At 31.1% G+C, this 14,592-nt stretch overlaps 1 protein-coding gene across 3 annotated transcripts; it reads left to right on the forward strand.

The window, feature by feature from the left end:
• Positions 1–3,491: 3,491 nt before the first annotated feature.
• Positions 3,492–14,221, forward strand: LOC111406166 (erlin-1). 3 transcript variants are annotated; one of them, XM_023035407.1, is made up of 10 exons: positions 3,492–3,664; positions 4,138–4,214; positions 11,703–11,823; positions 11,948–12,015; positions 12,141–12,200; positions 12,300–12,458; positions 12,749–12,895; positions 13,336–13,550; positions 13,658–13,766; positions 13,852–14,221. In XM_023035407.1, exons 1-10 carry the CDS (start codon positions 3,592–3,594, stop codon positions 13,939–13,941), a joined length of 1,119 nt encoding a protein of 372 aa, XP_022891175.1. In that variant the 5' UTR covers positions 3,492–3,591; the 3' UTR covers positions 13,942–14,221. The 3 variants fall into 3 exon arrangements, with proteins under 3 accessions (XP_022891175.1, XP_022891174.1, XP_022891173.1); XM_023035406.1 differs by having other exon boundaries at positions 3,492–3,658; positions 4,132–4,214; XM_023035405.1 differs by lacking the exon at positions 3,492–3,664 and having other exon boundaries at positions 3,963–4,214.
• Positions 14,222–14,592: the final 371 nt, after the last annotated feature.

Raw genomic sequence — 14,592 nt, forward strand, 5'->3', positions numbered from 1 at the left:
CTAAGGGACATGTGGGTCTTGTAGTTGTTAAGGTGCTTTGCCTGATCCCATTTCCTTCGTATTTGGGTATTTTCGATGACAAGGAATGGGTCAGAATATGGGCGTTCCTCAGTTCTTTTGAAAATGGGAGATTTTCATTGTCATCATCAAATTCAAAAGATCTGCAAAGACCATCTTACTCTCCTTCTTTAGCTTGGTAGCGGGGCGACTATGATGCCCCAGCTTGGTTCTTAAAGTTTGCCTCATCCCTCATTTCTTGCCTATTTCTAGGCTGTCGAATCCCCTGAGGTTATTGTTCCTGCCTGTATTCTTGTTGCCTTGTAATGGGAAACGGCTGGGGCCTACTTTGAGGCCTTAATGGTCTAATCCTATTAAACACAATGACAAATTCCTGGGTTTTTGTTCTTGAGCATATTCCGAGGTGAAGTTTCTTGCCTTAGGTGTTAGGTTTTAATAGGTTCGAATGGAGGCATAATTAGTAGACATGTCCATCTCCACTTCCCTCTCGATTGGATTAGGCTTCCTTCTATATCTCCTCATATTCAATGAGTTATCACACAACTCACTTGCTACAAGATCTTGTATGAAGATCTTTCCTATGATGCTTCTACGTACCTCACCTCATCCATGAGGGCTTGGTTCCTCTATGGGGTTTTGCTAATAGGGGTTCGGCCAAACTACTACATGTGTAGAATGATGTGGAGTGTGGGCGTAAGTTCTCTTGTTATGGGGCTGGCACTTAGCAACGCTTAGAGCCTCGTTCGTAACAATGACATTGGACCTCAAAAATACCGAGAGAGAAAGAAAAAAACACTATTTTTTCTTTTAAATCTTTTGCAATTCACTATATAAAATTTGAGGCATACTTCCATGAGACAAAAGTAAACGATCCTTCAATCGTCCTTAAAGAAGATGGCAGAGGTGTGCAACTCTCATAGACAAATTCATCCTCACCAAGATGTAGTAGTAGAAATTGCAGTTATGTAATTAAGATAGAGTAAATAAGATTTAAATGTAAGACTGAAAATATAACAACATTAACTCAAGTTTTCAAATTGCAACTCTTCTCGATAGGTTAGGTGAGGAAGAAAAAGAATATTTTAAAATTTTTTTCTATAGTTTCTTTTGGACGCATTTGTACTTTTTAAAATATTTGGAAGTATGGTTATAATTAGTTCTTTATTTTTCTTTCCTTTTTTATTTTATTTAGATATGAGGGTATATTCGTCATTTCACAACTTCTTATTGAGAAATTGGATGAAAAGTATGATTTTCGAAATTAAAGGTGTAAATAGAAGTGAAAATGCAAAAAAAAAAAAAAAAAGGGTAAGACAGGAACGTTTCACACGATAAACTTCAAACATAGAGATATTTTGTGCTAATAACCCCAATTTTAAACATTAAATTATATAAAATATACTCTTCCAAGTAATATTGTATTAAAAAATTAATATAACATACAATTCTTTTTCTTTTCACAGAATTCTTAAAAATAATTATTTTTACGTCTTCCTATAATTATTTCTTTTAACATTTTCTAACTATACATTTAGAAAAAAAAGAAAAACACTTTTAAATTATCATTCCATACAAGGACTAAAAAGAATAACGAGTGAAGTCATCCCCAAATATCAGACGTGCCCTAAGTAACTATACATTTAAAAAAGAAAAAGGAATAACCACTTTTAAGTAAGCATTCCTCACAAGAACTAAAAAGAATAAGTAGTGAGGTCAAATCCAAGTATTAAAATGTGCCCTAAGTTTCACGCAACCTATTTAACATACGTAACCAATTTGAGCAAAATTTCGTTCCACGCACTCAAACTTCTCTTTGTGCTAGTTCCAAATGTATAGCGCCCCAGGGCACATCTTCAAGTGATAAAAGGGGAGGGTGGAGATATCCAGCTTTACTTGAGGCTGTCGCGTCAAAGGTTCGAATCCTGAAATATGGATTTGGCTCCTGGGTTAGTGCAAGTGTACAAGCAGCCTTCTACCATGTACCCTTGAAAGCATAACCTGCGATTTACCTCCCTCACGATACTCCAGGACAGGGGCGGTGGGGGACACTTAAGGTTGGGGTTCAACCTTTTTAGTTCCAAATGTATAGCTTATTAAGGTTTTTTTTTTGATAGAAATTAAAATTAAAGTTAACAATTAATTTTAATCACATATTTTATGGATCCTACAACTTTTAAACCATATATTTTATCAACTTTGATCAAAATTTACTAAATAACTGATTTTAATCCCCACCAAACAGAGTTTCGAATTTATTTCCATTAGATTACGAAATATGATTCTATTAACATCTTCACCTATATATTCATTTTCCAAAGTAAATCAGAAAGTAATGCAAATTTCCGTTTAGACACAAAAGCTATGCTAATAAAATGAAAAGTTTAACACAATATAATCTAATATTAATACATTTATTCCCTGTAGAAAGTGACAAAAAAAATTACCAGTGACAAAAAGAATGTTAAATTTTATGACTGAAATCACTGTTGTTCATCAAACTAAAACAAGTTTGCAAGAGAACAAGTTTAGAAATAAAAGGAAAAAGGTGAAGGATTGAAATGAAACTTAGCTTGGAGTTAGGTGACTATGGTGTATGCTATTTTTGTACGTGGTGGATTTTTTGACAAGTACTGGATTGAGCCTAAGCTCCCGTTTAATTCTCATTCTTTGATCACAAAAATGAAAAATATGATCGTTATTCAGTACATCATATTATCATATTTGACTTTCTATCTTTTGTGCGGGTCCCGTAATGTATATATTTTTCATTATCATTCTTATAAAAATGAGTATCAACGGGCCCTTAACAAGGAAAGGGTGATGCTATAAATTCGAGTTAATTGTGTCACTCAATTTAGGTATATGTTTTTAATTGGTCATCAAAATTTAAAATGTCGAATTTTAGTTATTGAACTTAGGTTCATGTCTTCGATTGCTCACTGAAATTTAAAATGTCGAGTTTTAGCCACCGAACTTTGAAATATATTGTACATTATTCACTACAAATTCGATATTTTCAAATTTCAGTAGTTACGCTGTGAGTACCGTACGATATTTTTCAAGATTTAGTGATCAAAACTCGATATTTTAAATTTCGATGAGCAATCAAAGACATGAATCTAAGTTTAGTGATCAAAATTCGACACTTTAAACTTTAGTAACCATTCATAGACATGTATGTAAGTTCAGTGACCATTGGAATAATTAATTATAATTAATTCTGTAAATTTACTTTTAGGCCCCGTTTGATTGCACGAAATTTTCCATGGAACTTGGAATTCGAATTCCAACTTCCACTTTTGGCCTGTTTGATTGGATGAGCAATCAAAGACATGAATCTAAGTTTAGTGATCAAAATTCGACACTTTAAACTTTAGTAACCATTCATAGACATGTATGTAAGTTCAGTGACCATTGGAATAATTAATTCTGTAAATTTACTTTTACTGATTCAGTCTGTTTCACATGAAATATCATATCAATTTCGTTTGATTCTTTCAATAAATTTTGGATCTCAAAACCCATAAGCCATTAAATTCTGTAGAAAATTTCATAATCAAAATTGGAACAGCCATGGACGCACAGCAGCAGCAGAGAGAAGCATCTCCACAGCCACCACCACCGCCGGCGGCGGGCGGAGGTGGAGGTGGAGGCGGATTTTTTTTAATTGTTGGCAATGGGAACAAATTTTAGGAATAATTGTAAAAAAAGATATCCCTGAAATTGACAATTTCTACGTAAAACAAAGTCAAACGAACATCAAAAAATACTTTTACTTCAACATTTTCCATGTGAAAAATTTATACAATCAAATACAATAATTTACAATTTCCATGAAAATAATTTCTAGGTAATTCAATTCCTTGGAATTCATTTTCTTTCCATGTAATTTTCCTACTTGTAATCAAACGCACCCTTACTGATTCAGTCTGTTTCACATGAAATATCATATCAATTTCGTTTGATTCTTTCAATAAATTTTGGATCTCAAAACCCATAAGCCATTAAATTCTGTAGAAAATTTCATAATCAAAATTGGAACAGCCATGGACGCACAGCAGCAGCAGAGAGAAGCATCTCCACAGCCACCACCACCGCCGGCGGCGGGCGGAGGTGGAGGTGGAGGCGGAGGGGGAGGCGGAGATTTCACAGCCATTTTCACTATTCTATTGTCCTTCATCGCTATTGCCTCTATGGTATGGAAATAAAACGTATATAGTGCTAGTTGTTACTATTTCCTTGTTTTGCTGATTTCGTATTAAAATCGGGCCTCAGGGTAATCTATTTTTTGGGAATTTTCAGTTCCGTATTTTCTACTGTTGGGGTTTATGTATACGATGCATTATATCGATTCTGAACTTTATATCGGGAATTTAACTTTTGAATTGCTGGAAAAACTGGAGGATGGACTTCTATTATTTGCAGTTTTTGAGTCTCAATATAGTTCCAACCGAGGTTAATTAGATTGCAAAACATCTGAACTCTTGCAGCATATTAGAACTCTTTGTTAAAAGGGATTTGACCATATCATTCGATTCCTTGAAAAATCTTCCAGGTGAAACTTGAGTAACTTTATCATATTTGTGGCAGAAATGGGTAGTAATGCCATACGAATAACGAGCACAATCAAACTATTTGTAAAAAGGCTTTTTGACCATATCATTCATTTTCTTGAAAGCCTTCCTGGTGAAACTTGAGTAACTTTATCATATTTGTGGAGGAGATGGGTAGGAATGGTACTACGAAGGAGCATATTGAAAATGTCTAAAAAGGGACTTGATCATATCATTCAGTTTTTTGAAAGATCTTCCTGGTGAACTTGAGTAACTTTATTAAATTTGTGCCAGAGATGGGTGGGAACTGTACGAATAAATTAGAGGAATAGGGAGTTACGACCAGATTTGTAGAGTTTGTTTAAGAAATAAGATCCGGTGAGGTTCCTTTAGTTTCCGTTGGCACAATAGTAAACCTAGCATGAGCAACCATTATTCCTTAGTTCTTGGTGAAAGTTTTTGTTTCAATTACTTCTCGAGAGAGACCGGTCTCTTCATATGCCTGAAAGATCTGGCTTCTTCCCACCTTAATAAGAATTCTTCCAATCCACATGCTGAACAAAATTGCAGTCTCATCTCACTTCGTAATTCATGTAGTTCTCGATAGAAAACAGGATCTAGATGGTTAGAGCTGTTTGTGGTCGTCCTAGTTGTTTGCAAAGTCCTAACCTCTTCATTAGTGATATCACATTACATGTTTTGCTAGTGTGGATTCAATATCAAGGTCAAGTTTTATTCCTTAATGCATATTGAAAATACGGTTATAGTATGCAAAATACATTGCTCGGAACATTTCACAGGGTCGAAGCAAAGATAAACTAAAATCGTGCTTACCATATAGGCGCGAATATAACGTTTCATTAATTAAAGCTTAAATGACTAACAAAATCATGCTTGAAATTAATGACGGAACATAATATTTCATTAGATACATTGGTACTGTTGGACGATGGTTCATTGCTAAGCAGTGCTTGCTAAGGACTTTGTATCATAATGCATATAAGGTTTCTTTGTTAAATTTTAAATTAATGCTTCAGGCACGCAATTTACATATAATAATTTTAATTAATAGCATGTTTGATCCCCATATTATGGTAAGAAGATATTTTGGAGCAGTAAATTGATGAAGAATATGTGGTTAAAAATAAGGAAAAAGTTTTAAACTTGCATGTAATATTATTTTATTGAAAAATGTGTGGTTGAATAGTATAGAGGGAAAAATATGTTTTGTAAATAATGGGGATCAAACAAGGGCTATTTAAAGATCATTAATTGCCTTTAAAAAATTTTCTATTTCTTTGTACGCGTATATGTCATGCAAAGTGTTTAGAATCCCTATAAACTCACATAATGTATACTTAAATGATACTAGTAGTAAATACATGCGTTGCACGTCTTATGTACGGAATGAATGATATGAGTAATATTTTTAAAGTAAGGTATTTGATAATGTTAAAGCAAATATTAAAATTGTTGAATAAACTGAAAAGTAATATTTTGTTTCCTTATTTGTTTATGCTTGACATTGGTTGGACCATATTTTCAACCATTACAACGTCATCAACCAACTTTGTGGTTAGATGGATATGAAGAAGAATTGAATTAAGAGATGTACATTTGACTAAGTTTAAAATGTTTACTTATAAGTAAGCTAAAGGTATATAAATGATTTTTAAAATACAAAATTACTCATTTTGTTTGTAACATAAAGTTTACCTTAAAAAGTAAAAACAAAAAAGTATCTTATCTAAACACATTTAGGAAAAAAAAAATTAAATACTAATCATGCTCGTCTTATTAATCCATAGAATTTATTTTAAATTAAAAACCAAAATTATATTCAAAATAGATATAGAAGTGAAAAATCTTAAAACAAAAGTTTTCATTTTCTTTTGAATGGGATTAATACAAGTGGAGGAATAAAAATTCTCCCTTTAAATGTATCAATATAAATTTTTTTCTTTTCTTTTTATATTTGTTTTTAATAAGATTACCATCAATTTTTATGTTTAAACAAAAATGAACATGGTATAATTGTAAAATACCCAATGCTATGTTAATAATTTTTTAGAACACATAATATTAATTTTTATTAATACTTAAAAATTTGGTTTTTGTATAAAACGTGTAATTGAGGCGCAAAGCTTGTATTTAGTGGGGTGGATACAAATATGGAAATGGTAAGTAACTCTTAATTATTAGGAGTAATTGGTAAGGTTTTTAAGATCGATGGATAGTTTCACCAATCTTCGACTTGTTTCGTCCTAATTGCTGATTAGGGATGGCAATGGGGCAGGTTTAGGGCTGGAGAGCATTTTCTCGTCCCATTCCTATTTAACGTGGGGCGGGATGGAGAGGGTGCAGGCCGGGGGTGGGGCGAGTGCGGGTAGGGGTGATTGCCTCGTTTACATACCCGTTTAATTATTATTATTATTATTATTATTATTATTATTATTATTATTATTATTATTATTTTTGATACTTCATTTTAATACCCCCATTCATTCAAGTGTGACAATCATATAGTTATTAAAATTTTTAATTAATTTATTTATTTTTAAAAGTTAAATTATTCAAATATATTTGATAAACTAAAGATTTTCTTGTTTATCATTTTTCTTAAATAATCTTAGTTATCATCTTTTACTAGAATTAATGAAATTTCGCAGAGTTTTTCTATTAGGGACTGTTTGAGCCCCATTACTGCTTAATAATGTATTTTAGAATAGTAGATTCATGGAGAATGTATGGTTTAAAAATAAGAAAAAATTTTGGATTTACGTGTAATATTATTTTATTAAAAAATGTGTGGTTAAAAATAAGAGAGAGAGATTTTAAAAATAATGGATCAAATAAGGGCTAAAAGTATTGAATTCTAAAAAGAAAAAAAAATAATTAAACGGAGCGGGGATCCCGTTAACATCCCGATTGAGTGGGTCTCATGGGTATCGGATTTGATGGGTATTTTTGCCATCCCTATTGTTGATCACATTTAAGTAATTTTTTTCTTTTCAATTTATTGTCCTTTGTAGTTAAATAGTTATATTATCTATTATATTAATTAAACGTGCAATTTATAATCTTTGAATAAAATGTTGACAATGTTATGTAAGGACAAAATGGCAAATTAAACGTTTCTCACCTATCTCTTCATTTTATTTTTATATATATTGTAATTATAATATAATTATATAAGTAGATGAATGTTGATTTTAAGTGAAATTCACATATACAAAGAATAAATAATGTAATATATATACATTTATTTATGAAATAATATTATAATTTGTTAAATGTGGCATTAATGATAGACTAATTACAGTTTAACTTTATGTAGTCTCCTTTATAGAGTTCATTTTTCATATTGGAGGACTCGTAATTTTATATTAATTAAATTAAGTTCAATCGCTTAAAATCAAAACTCATCTACATATATAATTATATTAAAACCATTATAAATATTATTTTATATTGTAATTAATCTACCATTATATTAATGCAACATTTAATATATTATATTAACTAATTATAATAAAATTACATCTATATATGTGGGCTTCGATTTTAAGTAGCAAACTTAATTCAAAGAATGTAATTTAAGTAATTAAACTTAGTTTGATTAATGTAAAATTCTAAGTACTCCAATATAAAACAACTAGTATAACACTTAAATGGATATTAAATGAAATGAAATTATATTAAATGGTATTAAATTAAATATATAATGTTAGAATTGACATATAACTAAATATATAAGGGTAAAATTGGTATTCAAAAGTTTCTCGTAATCCATACTTTTAATATATTGTAGATTAATACTTGTTTCAATTTAAATAAGCAATTACATATATAAAAACATATGTTATCAATTTTTATTTTTATTTATTTTTTATTTTTTGTAAATGAAAGAAAAATTTACTGGAATAAAAGTTTGAGAAGGGGAGAAAAATACCATATTAGCTCGAGGTAAAACAGTGACTTTCAATGCTCTATGTAGAGACACGTGCAAGAAAAGAATAAATTAACCACTACATGTTAGATCACAGATCAGTTAACAAAATTTACGGATTTGGTCAGCTCAGGCTATGAAAAATTTTGTTAGAACACCTTAGAGAAATTTATAACAGAAAAATAAGAGAAAAAATACATAAGGCATTTAAAGTAGATACTATATGCAGAGTACCGATCAAGAAATAACCACCTCCACTTTCAATTTATCATTCATTCATTGATCTAGAGCATGTCTCGCTAAAATAAAAGTTACTTTTAAAAAACTTTTTTTTAATAAAAAATAACAGTACTTATTTTCCAAACTGGTACTTTTCATTTTTTTTCCCCACATTCAAAACGTCATAATAAAATGACTATTCTTTTTCAATTAAAACTATTTATGTGCAGAACTTTATTTTATTTTATTTATTATTATTTTTTTCAAAAGTCGAATCTCCCTGCCAAAAGAAATTAAAATTAACTAAGCCAATTAACTTTTCTTTTGATTGTTAAAACATGCTTCAAATGAATATTTAACATATATTCTAGAGAAGAAAAAAAGAATAATTTTAACGAGTACATAAAAAATATAAATATGGGCTCTAATCCCATAATTGTAATACCCAAATTTCAAATAAAATTTGGAGAGTTACATAGCCTTTATTGAGCCCCATTTTTATGGGAAAATGTTTTTTGAGATAGTGATTTTTTTTTTTTGATTGTTAAAACATGCTTCAAATGAATATTTAACATATATTCTAGAGAAGAAAAAAAGAATAATTTTAACGAGTACATAAAAAATATAAATATGGGCTCTAATCCCATAATTGTAATACCCAAATTTCAAATAAAATTTGGAGAGTTACATAGCCTTTATTGAGCCCCATTTTTATGGGAAAATGTTTTTTGAGATAGTGATTTTTTTTTTTTGGAGAATGTGTGGTTAAAAATAAGAAAAAAATTTCAATTTACGTGTAAAATTATTTTGTTGGAAAATGTATGGTTGAAAATGAATTTTGAAATAATGAGTTTTTAAAAAAATGGAAGCCAATCATAGGCATAATATATTTTATTCATAACATAGCTGGATAATACTGAAATAGATTGTATTTAATACTTAAAATTAAGCTTTAAACAAGTTAAACTTTGAATATTCAAAGTTTAAAGTCATGCCACTGGAAATAATTTAATGCTCATAAAGTCTAGTTAATTTGACAAGAAATTGAAAGAAACAACTTAATTGTTACATTTTTAAAAAAAAAGTCTGGTCACACATCATTTCGCCATACTTCCAAACTTGCCCGAACTAACCTAAAATTAGTAATAACATAGGAATTATAAAATACCCAATAGGACACATGCATCCAATTACAATAATATTTTATTAACATAAAATTTTGCAATTCAAACCATCATTTCTTCAGGAGCATAAAATAATCAAGTGATAGCTCTAGTTAAAATAATTTCGTATAGTTCTGGAGAAAAATCCCAAAGAAATCTTGCATTTCATTTCTTAGAGAACCTGATGGTCAATTAGCATTTCACATAATGATGTACATAAATAAGATAATACAGTAAAACGGTAGCCAACTTGTATGTATAACATATCTTACCTCGAAGACTGCAAAAATTAAGCGTGAAACGAAATGGAAGTTGTTGAAATTCTATTTGCTTTCGTCTGTACTTAAATTTTATTTGTTATATGTGAATATAGAAAGAGAGAATGTGAGTGAAGGAGAGTGGGGGAGAGTATATGATATAATGTGAATGAACAATAATATGAGAATAGAGAATGACATATGAGAGCGTTTAAGTGAATGAGAAAGTGAGGGGAATATATAAGAGAGTGGACAATAAATAGTGGAGAGAGTGGAAAAGGACGTTTGAAAATGTATGGGTGAATGAGAGAGGGATGAAAGGAATAAGGGATAGAGAGTTGGAAAAATGGTAAAAGAGAGAGTAAAATAGTGGAGAGAGAAATGTGCATTAATGAGTAGGAAGGTGAAAGATATGAGAGAGAAATAAGCTCTATTCCACGGACATTTCAACTGGGGTGGTGTGTTTATGTCTAATACATGTTGGATACCAACATTTTTTTGGACACTCCCTTGGTCATTTTTCCTTTTTATCAGAAGTATTATATATTTTTAGCTCAAAGTTATTAATAAATAAACAAATAGTTACTCATATTTTAAAAGATTTTAACAAAAAAATTAATAAACAATATAAAAGTAAGGTTAAACTATGTAAAGGAAGAATTTCAAAAATTTTAATCAATGTATCGTCTCAGTACTTGTCGACTTTTTCAACATGTATCATGTAGGACACAAGTGTGCTGATGGTGCATTATAGGAAATAAAGGATAGAAAGAGGAAAAGAGGGAGGAGAGAGTGATGGAGATGTGGAAACGTATTGGAAAATGGGAAAAGTAAAAAAAGAATTAATAAAAAAAAATTAGGTTTTATACTCTGATATTAATTGACGTATAACACAATCGAACAAGAATGAAATTGAGAAAGAAAGAGGAAGTTAGTGGAGAAAGAGACGAAGACGGAGAAAATTGAGAAAACTTAGAGTGAGAAACTCTCTATTTATCCAATATTAAAGTCTAAATGTTACAATGTGTAAGCCCCTCTTTTATTTAAGGTTTAAACTAGTGCAACTTAAGTATGAAAATAGACAAACCCTATTAAGCCTTTGTTTGAGCCCATTATTTTGGGTTTATAGATTTTGGGATAGCGATTTATTTATTTATTTATTTCGGAGAACGTTTGGTTAAAAAGTAGAAAAATGTTTTTGATTTTCGTGTAAAATTATTTTATTGGAAAAATGTATGGTTGAAAATGAGTATTGGCAATTCAAGGCTAAATAAAATCCGAATTATGTTTTCTGAAATAAGTATCCAATTTGGAAAGTAGACAACTAATAAAATACCGAAAATTTTATTAATAACATTAATTACATTTTCTAGAATAATTATCTAATTTGGAACATAAATTAAATAACTTTACTGGATTCTCATCTATAGTAGTCTAATGTTTAGTCATTTCCTTGAAAATATCATGCCCACTTTTTAGTTTATATGAACTGAAAATATTGCTATTACGAGGAACATATGACATGCCCAAGAACCATTTGCAGGTTATTATCCCTACTGTGTCGACCTTAAGGCAAAGCTTAGCTATCTTACATCAAGTTCCCGAAGGCCATGTTGGGGTTTATTGGAGAGGAGGTGCCCTTCTGAACACAATTACAGATCCAGGTTTATTACTGTGCCTTATATACTGTACTTCTCACGTTTATGACATCCTGGATATTTGTGTAGGCATATGTATATTGGGTTTAGGTTGTTTCTTGTTGCTGATTAGCACCTGTTCAATATTTAGGTTTTCATTTGAAATTGCCCTTGATAACCCACTTCGAGCCCATTCAAGTGACCCTACAGACTGATTTGGTGAGAGAAATATTTATCCTTTACAATTTCGAAGTTCTTTAGATGAAGGATTTATTTCGTTGCAATGCTGTTTGAAAATGTATTGATTGGCATCTGGTTTCCGTGCCATGTTATGTACCATGCAGGTGCGGGATATACCCTGTGGAACAAAAGGTGGTGTTATGATCAACTTTGAGAAGATAGAAGTACATCTTTCAGTGCTATTTTCATGTGTTGTTCTTTTGATGCTTGCCAAGTAATTGTGCTGTTGATTACTTTGTTTGTACTAATTAGCATTCCTTCAGGTTGTTAATCGTCTTCACAAGGATTATGTACACGAGACTCTGCGCGACTATGGTGTACAATATGACAACACATGGATATATGACAAGATCCATCACGAGATCAATCAGTTCTGCAGTGCTCATTCCCTGCAGCAAGTTTACATTGACATGTTCGATCAGGTAAGAAAGATAAAATTGAACTCTAGTGTATCGTTGTATTACATCCACTTGCTTATTTTTAGGTTTCTAGCTCCTCCTATGATCAATTATAAAATCTCAAGTATAAAATGGTTTACTTCTTCCACTATTCTTATAGACAACTTTTGGCTCCTTTAAAATGTGAACAAAGGAACATCTAAAGTTACGCTCTCTCAATTATGACTGTGTCAATCTCCACCTGCACAACCATGAAATGCCTTTTATTTTATACTGATGTTTGATCTAATAAAAAATTCTTGCAATAATTTCAGATTGATGAGAAAATGAAAGATGCTCTTCAGGCTGACTGCACACGTTATGCTCCAGGTATTGAAATACTTAGTGTGCGTGTCACTAAACCCACCATTCCAGATAGCATAAGGCGGAATTTTGAACAGATGGAAGAGGAACGCACCAAGGTATTTCTTTAGTCACTTATCTTGAGCCTTCTAAAGTTGTGTAATTTGTTTCTTCAATTTTACTCTCAGCTAATGTCAGTGAAAGGGTTGTTTTGAGGGTCTGCAAGCGTAAATGGACCAAGTTTTGGAAGCGAATGCTAATTTATCTTAACACACAGTTGTTGCTCATAAATTAGTTTCATAGATAAAATGTTTTACAGTCTGATTATTCATTTTTAGAGAAATCTGTTTTTTTTATGAAACTGTTCAACCTATTACTGATTTTAGAGCTTGTATGGCAAAGCTTAAATTATAATCTATGCTGGTCAAATATATTTTTATCAACACATTTCATACGACCCACAACTTACTACCACTTATTATCCATACATACCGTAGGACCCACCACTTATAAGCACTTAAATTACCTCCTCACTTATTCGAGCACTTTAATATAACAGGTCTTGATTGCAATGGAGAGACAGAGAGTTTTTGAAAAGGAAGCTGAGACACAGAAAAAGATAGCCATAAGTGAAGCTGAAAAGCATGCTCAGGTTAGCAAGATCCAGATGGAACAGAAGTTGACAGAGAAAGACAGCTTGAGGAGGCAAGAGGAAATTTCTAATACAATGTACTTAGCTCGGGAGAAAAGCTTGGCTGATGCCGACTTTTATCGGTACATTTCTTCACTTTTTACTGTTGAAGTAGTTTATGCATTCTGGGAAAGGGAAACTTTAAGAGAAATGAACAGTAATTATGGATATTTATGTTCAACATGTTCAGAACAATGAAAGAAGCAGAAGCAAACAAGTTGAAGCTAACTCCACAATATCTAGAACTCAAATTCATCGAAGCAATTGCTAACAACTCAAAGATTTTCTTTGGTAACAAGGTTCGAATACTCTGTCTGTACTGTTGTTAGTTTGACTCTATCAATGAGTTGTTGCTTCTCTTGGCTGATAGAAGTTATTCTGCAGGTACCTAATATGGTTTTGGATCAGAGGCTTCTCGGAAACTTTTTGCAAAATGTAGCCGGGAAAGGAAACGTTGCAGAGGATAGCTCTTAAATTTGGTGTTGGTCCTAAAACTATATGCCCAAGTGAAGGTGAATAATGGGAAAGAAGAATCATTTCAGTTTATGAGAGGGAAAGTTACTGTTCAATGTGCATGAAATATATACCTATGTGCCTGATTATTAAAAGTTTTTTTTCTTGTTTTTTCATCTTACTGCATTCAAATACTGCTTAAATGTAATGTCTTTAATCTTCTTCCTGATTGATTTTTTGTAAGCAGTGTTGTAAAAGGAACGAGTTCTTTCCAGCATAAGAATCGAGTTAATTGTTCCAATAGTCACTGAATTTAGGTCCATATCTTTGATTGGCCACTGAAATTTAAAATGTCGAGTTTTGGTCATTGAACTTATGTGCATGTCTTTGATTGGTCACTGAATTTTAAAATGTCGAGTTTTGGCCACTGAACTTTGAAAAATGTCGAGTTTTGATCACTGAACTTAAGTTAATGTTTTCGATTGTTAATTAAAGTTCTAAATGTCGAATTTTGACTACTGAATTTTGAAAAGTATTGTACATTACTCATTGAACTTTGAAAAATATTATACATTACTCACTAAACTTTTGAAAAATGTTGTACATTGCTTATTGTAAATTCGATATTTTTCAAAAATCAAGAGTTATGCTAGTGCGTAATGTACGATATAT

This window comes from Olea europaea, chromosome 12 (genome assembly GCF_002742605.1).
Source record: "Olea europaea var. sylvestris chromosome 12, O_europaea_v1, whole genome shotgun sequence".
Classification (NCBI taxonomy): Eukaryota; Viridiplantae; Streptophyta; class Magnoliopsida; order Lamiales; family Oleaceae; genus Olea; species Olea europaea.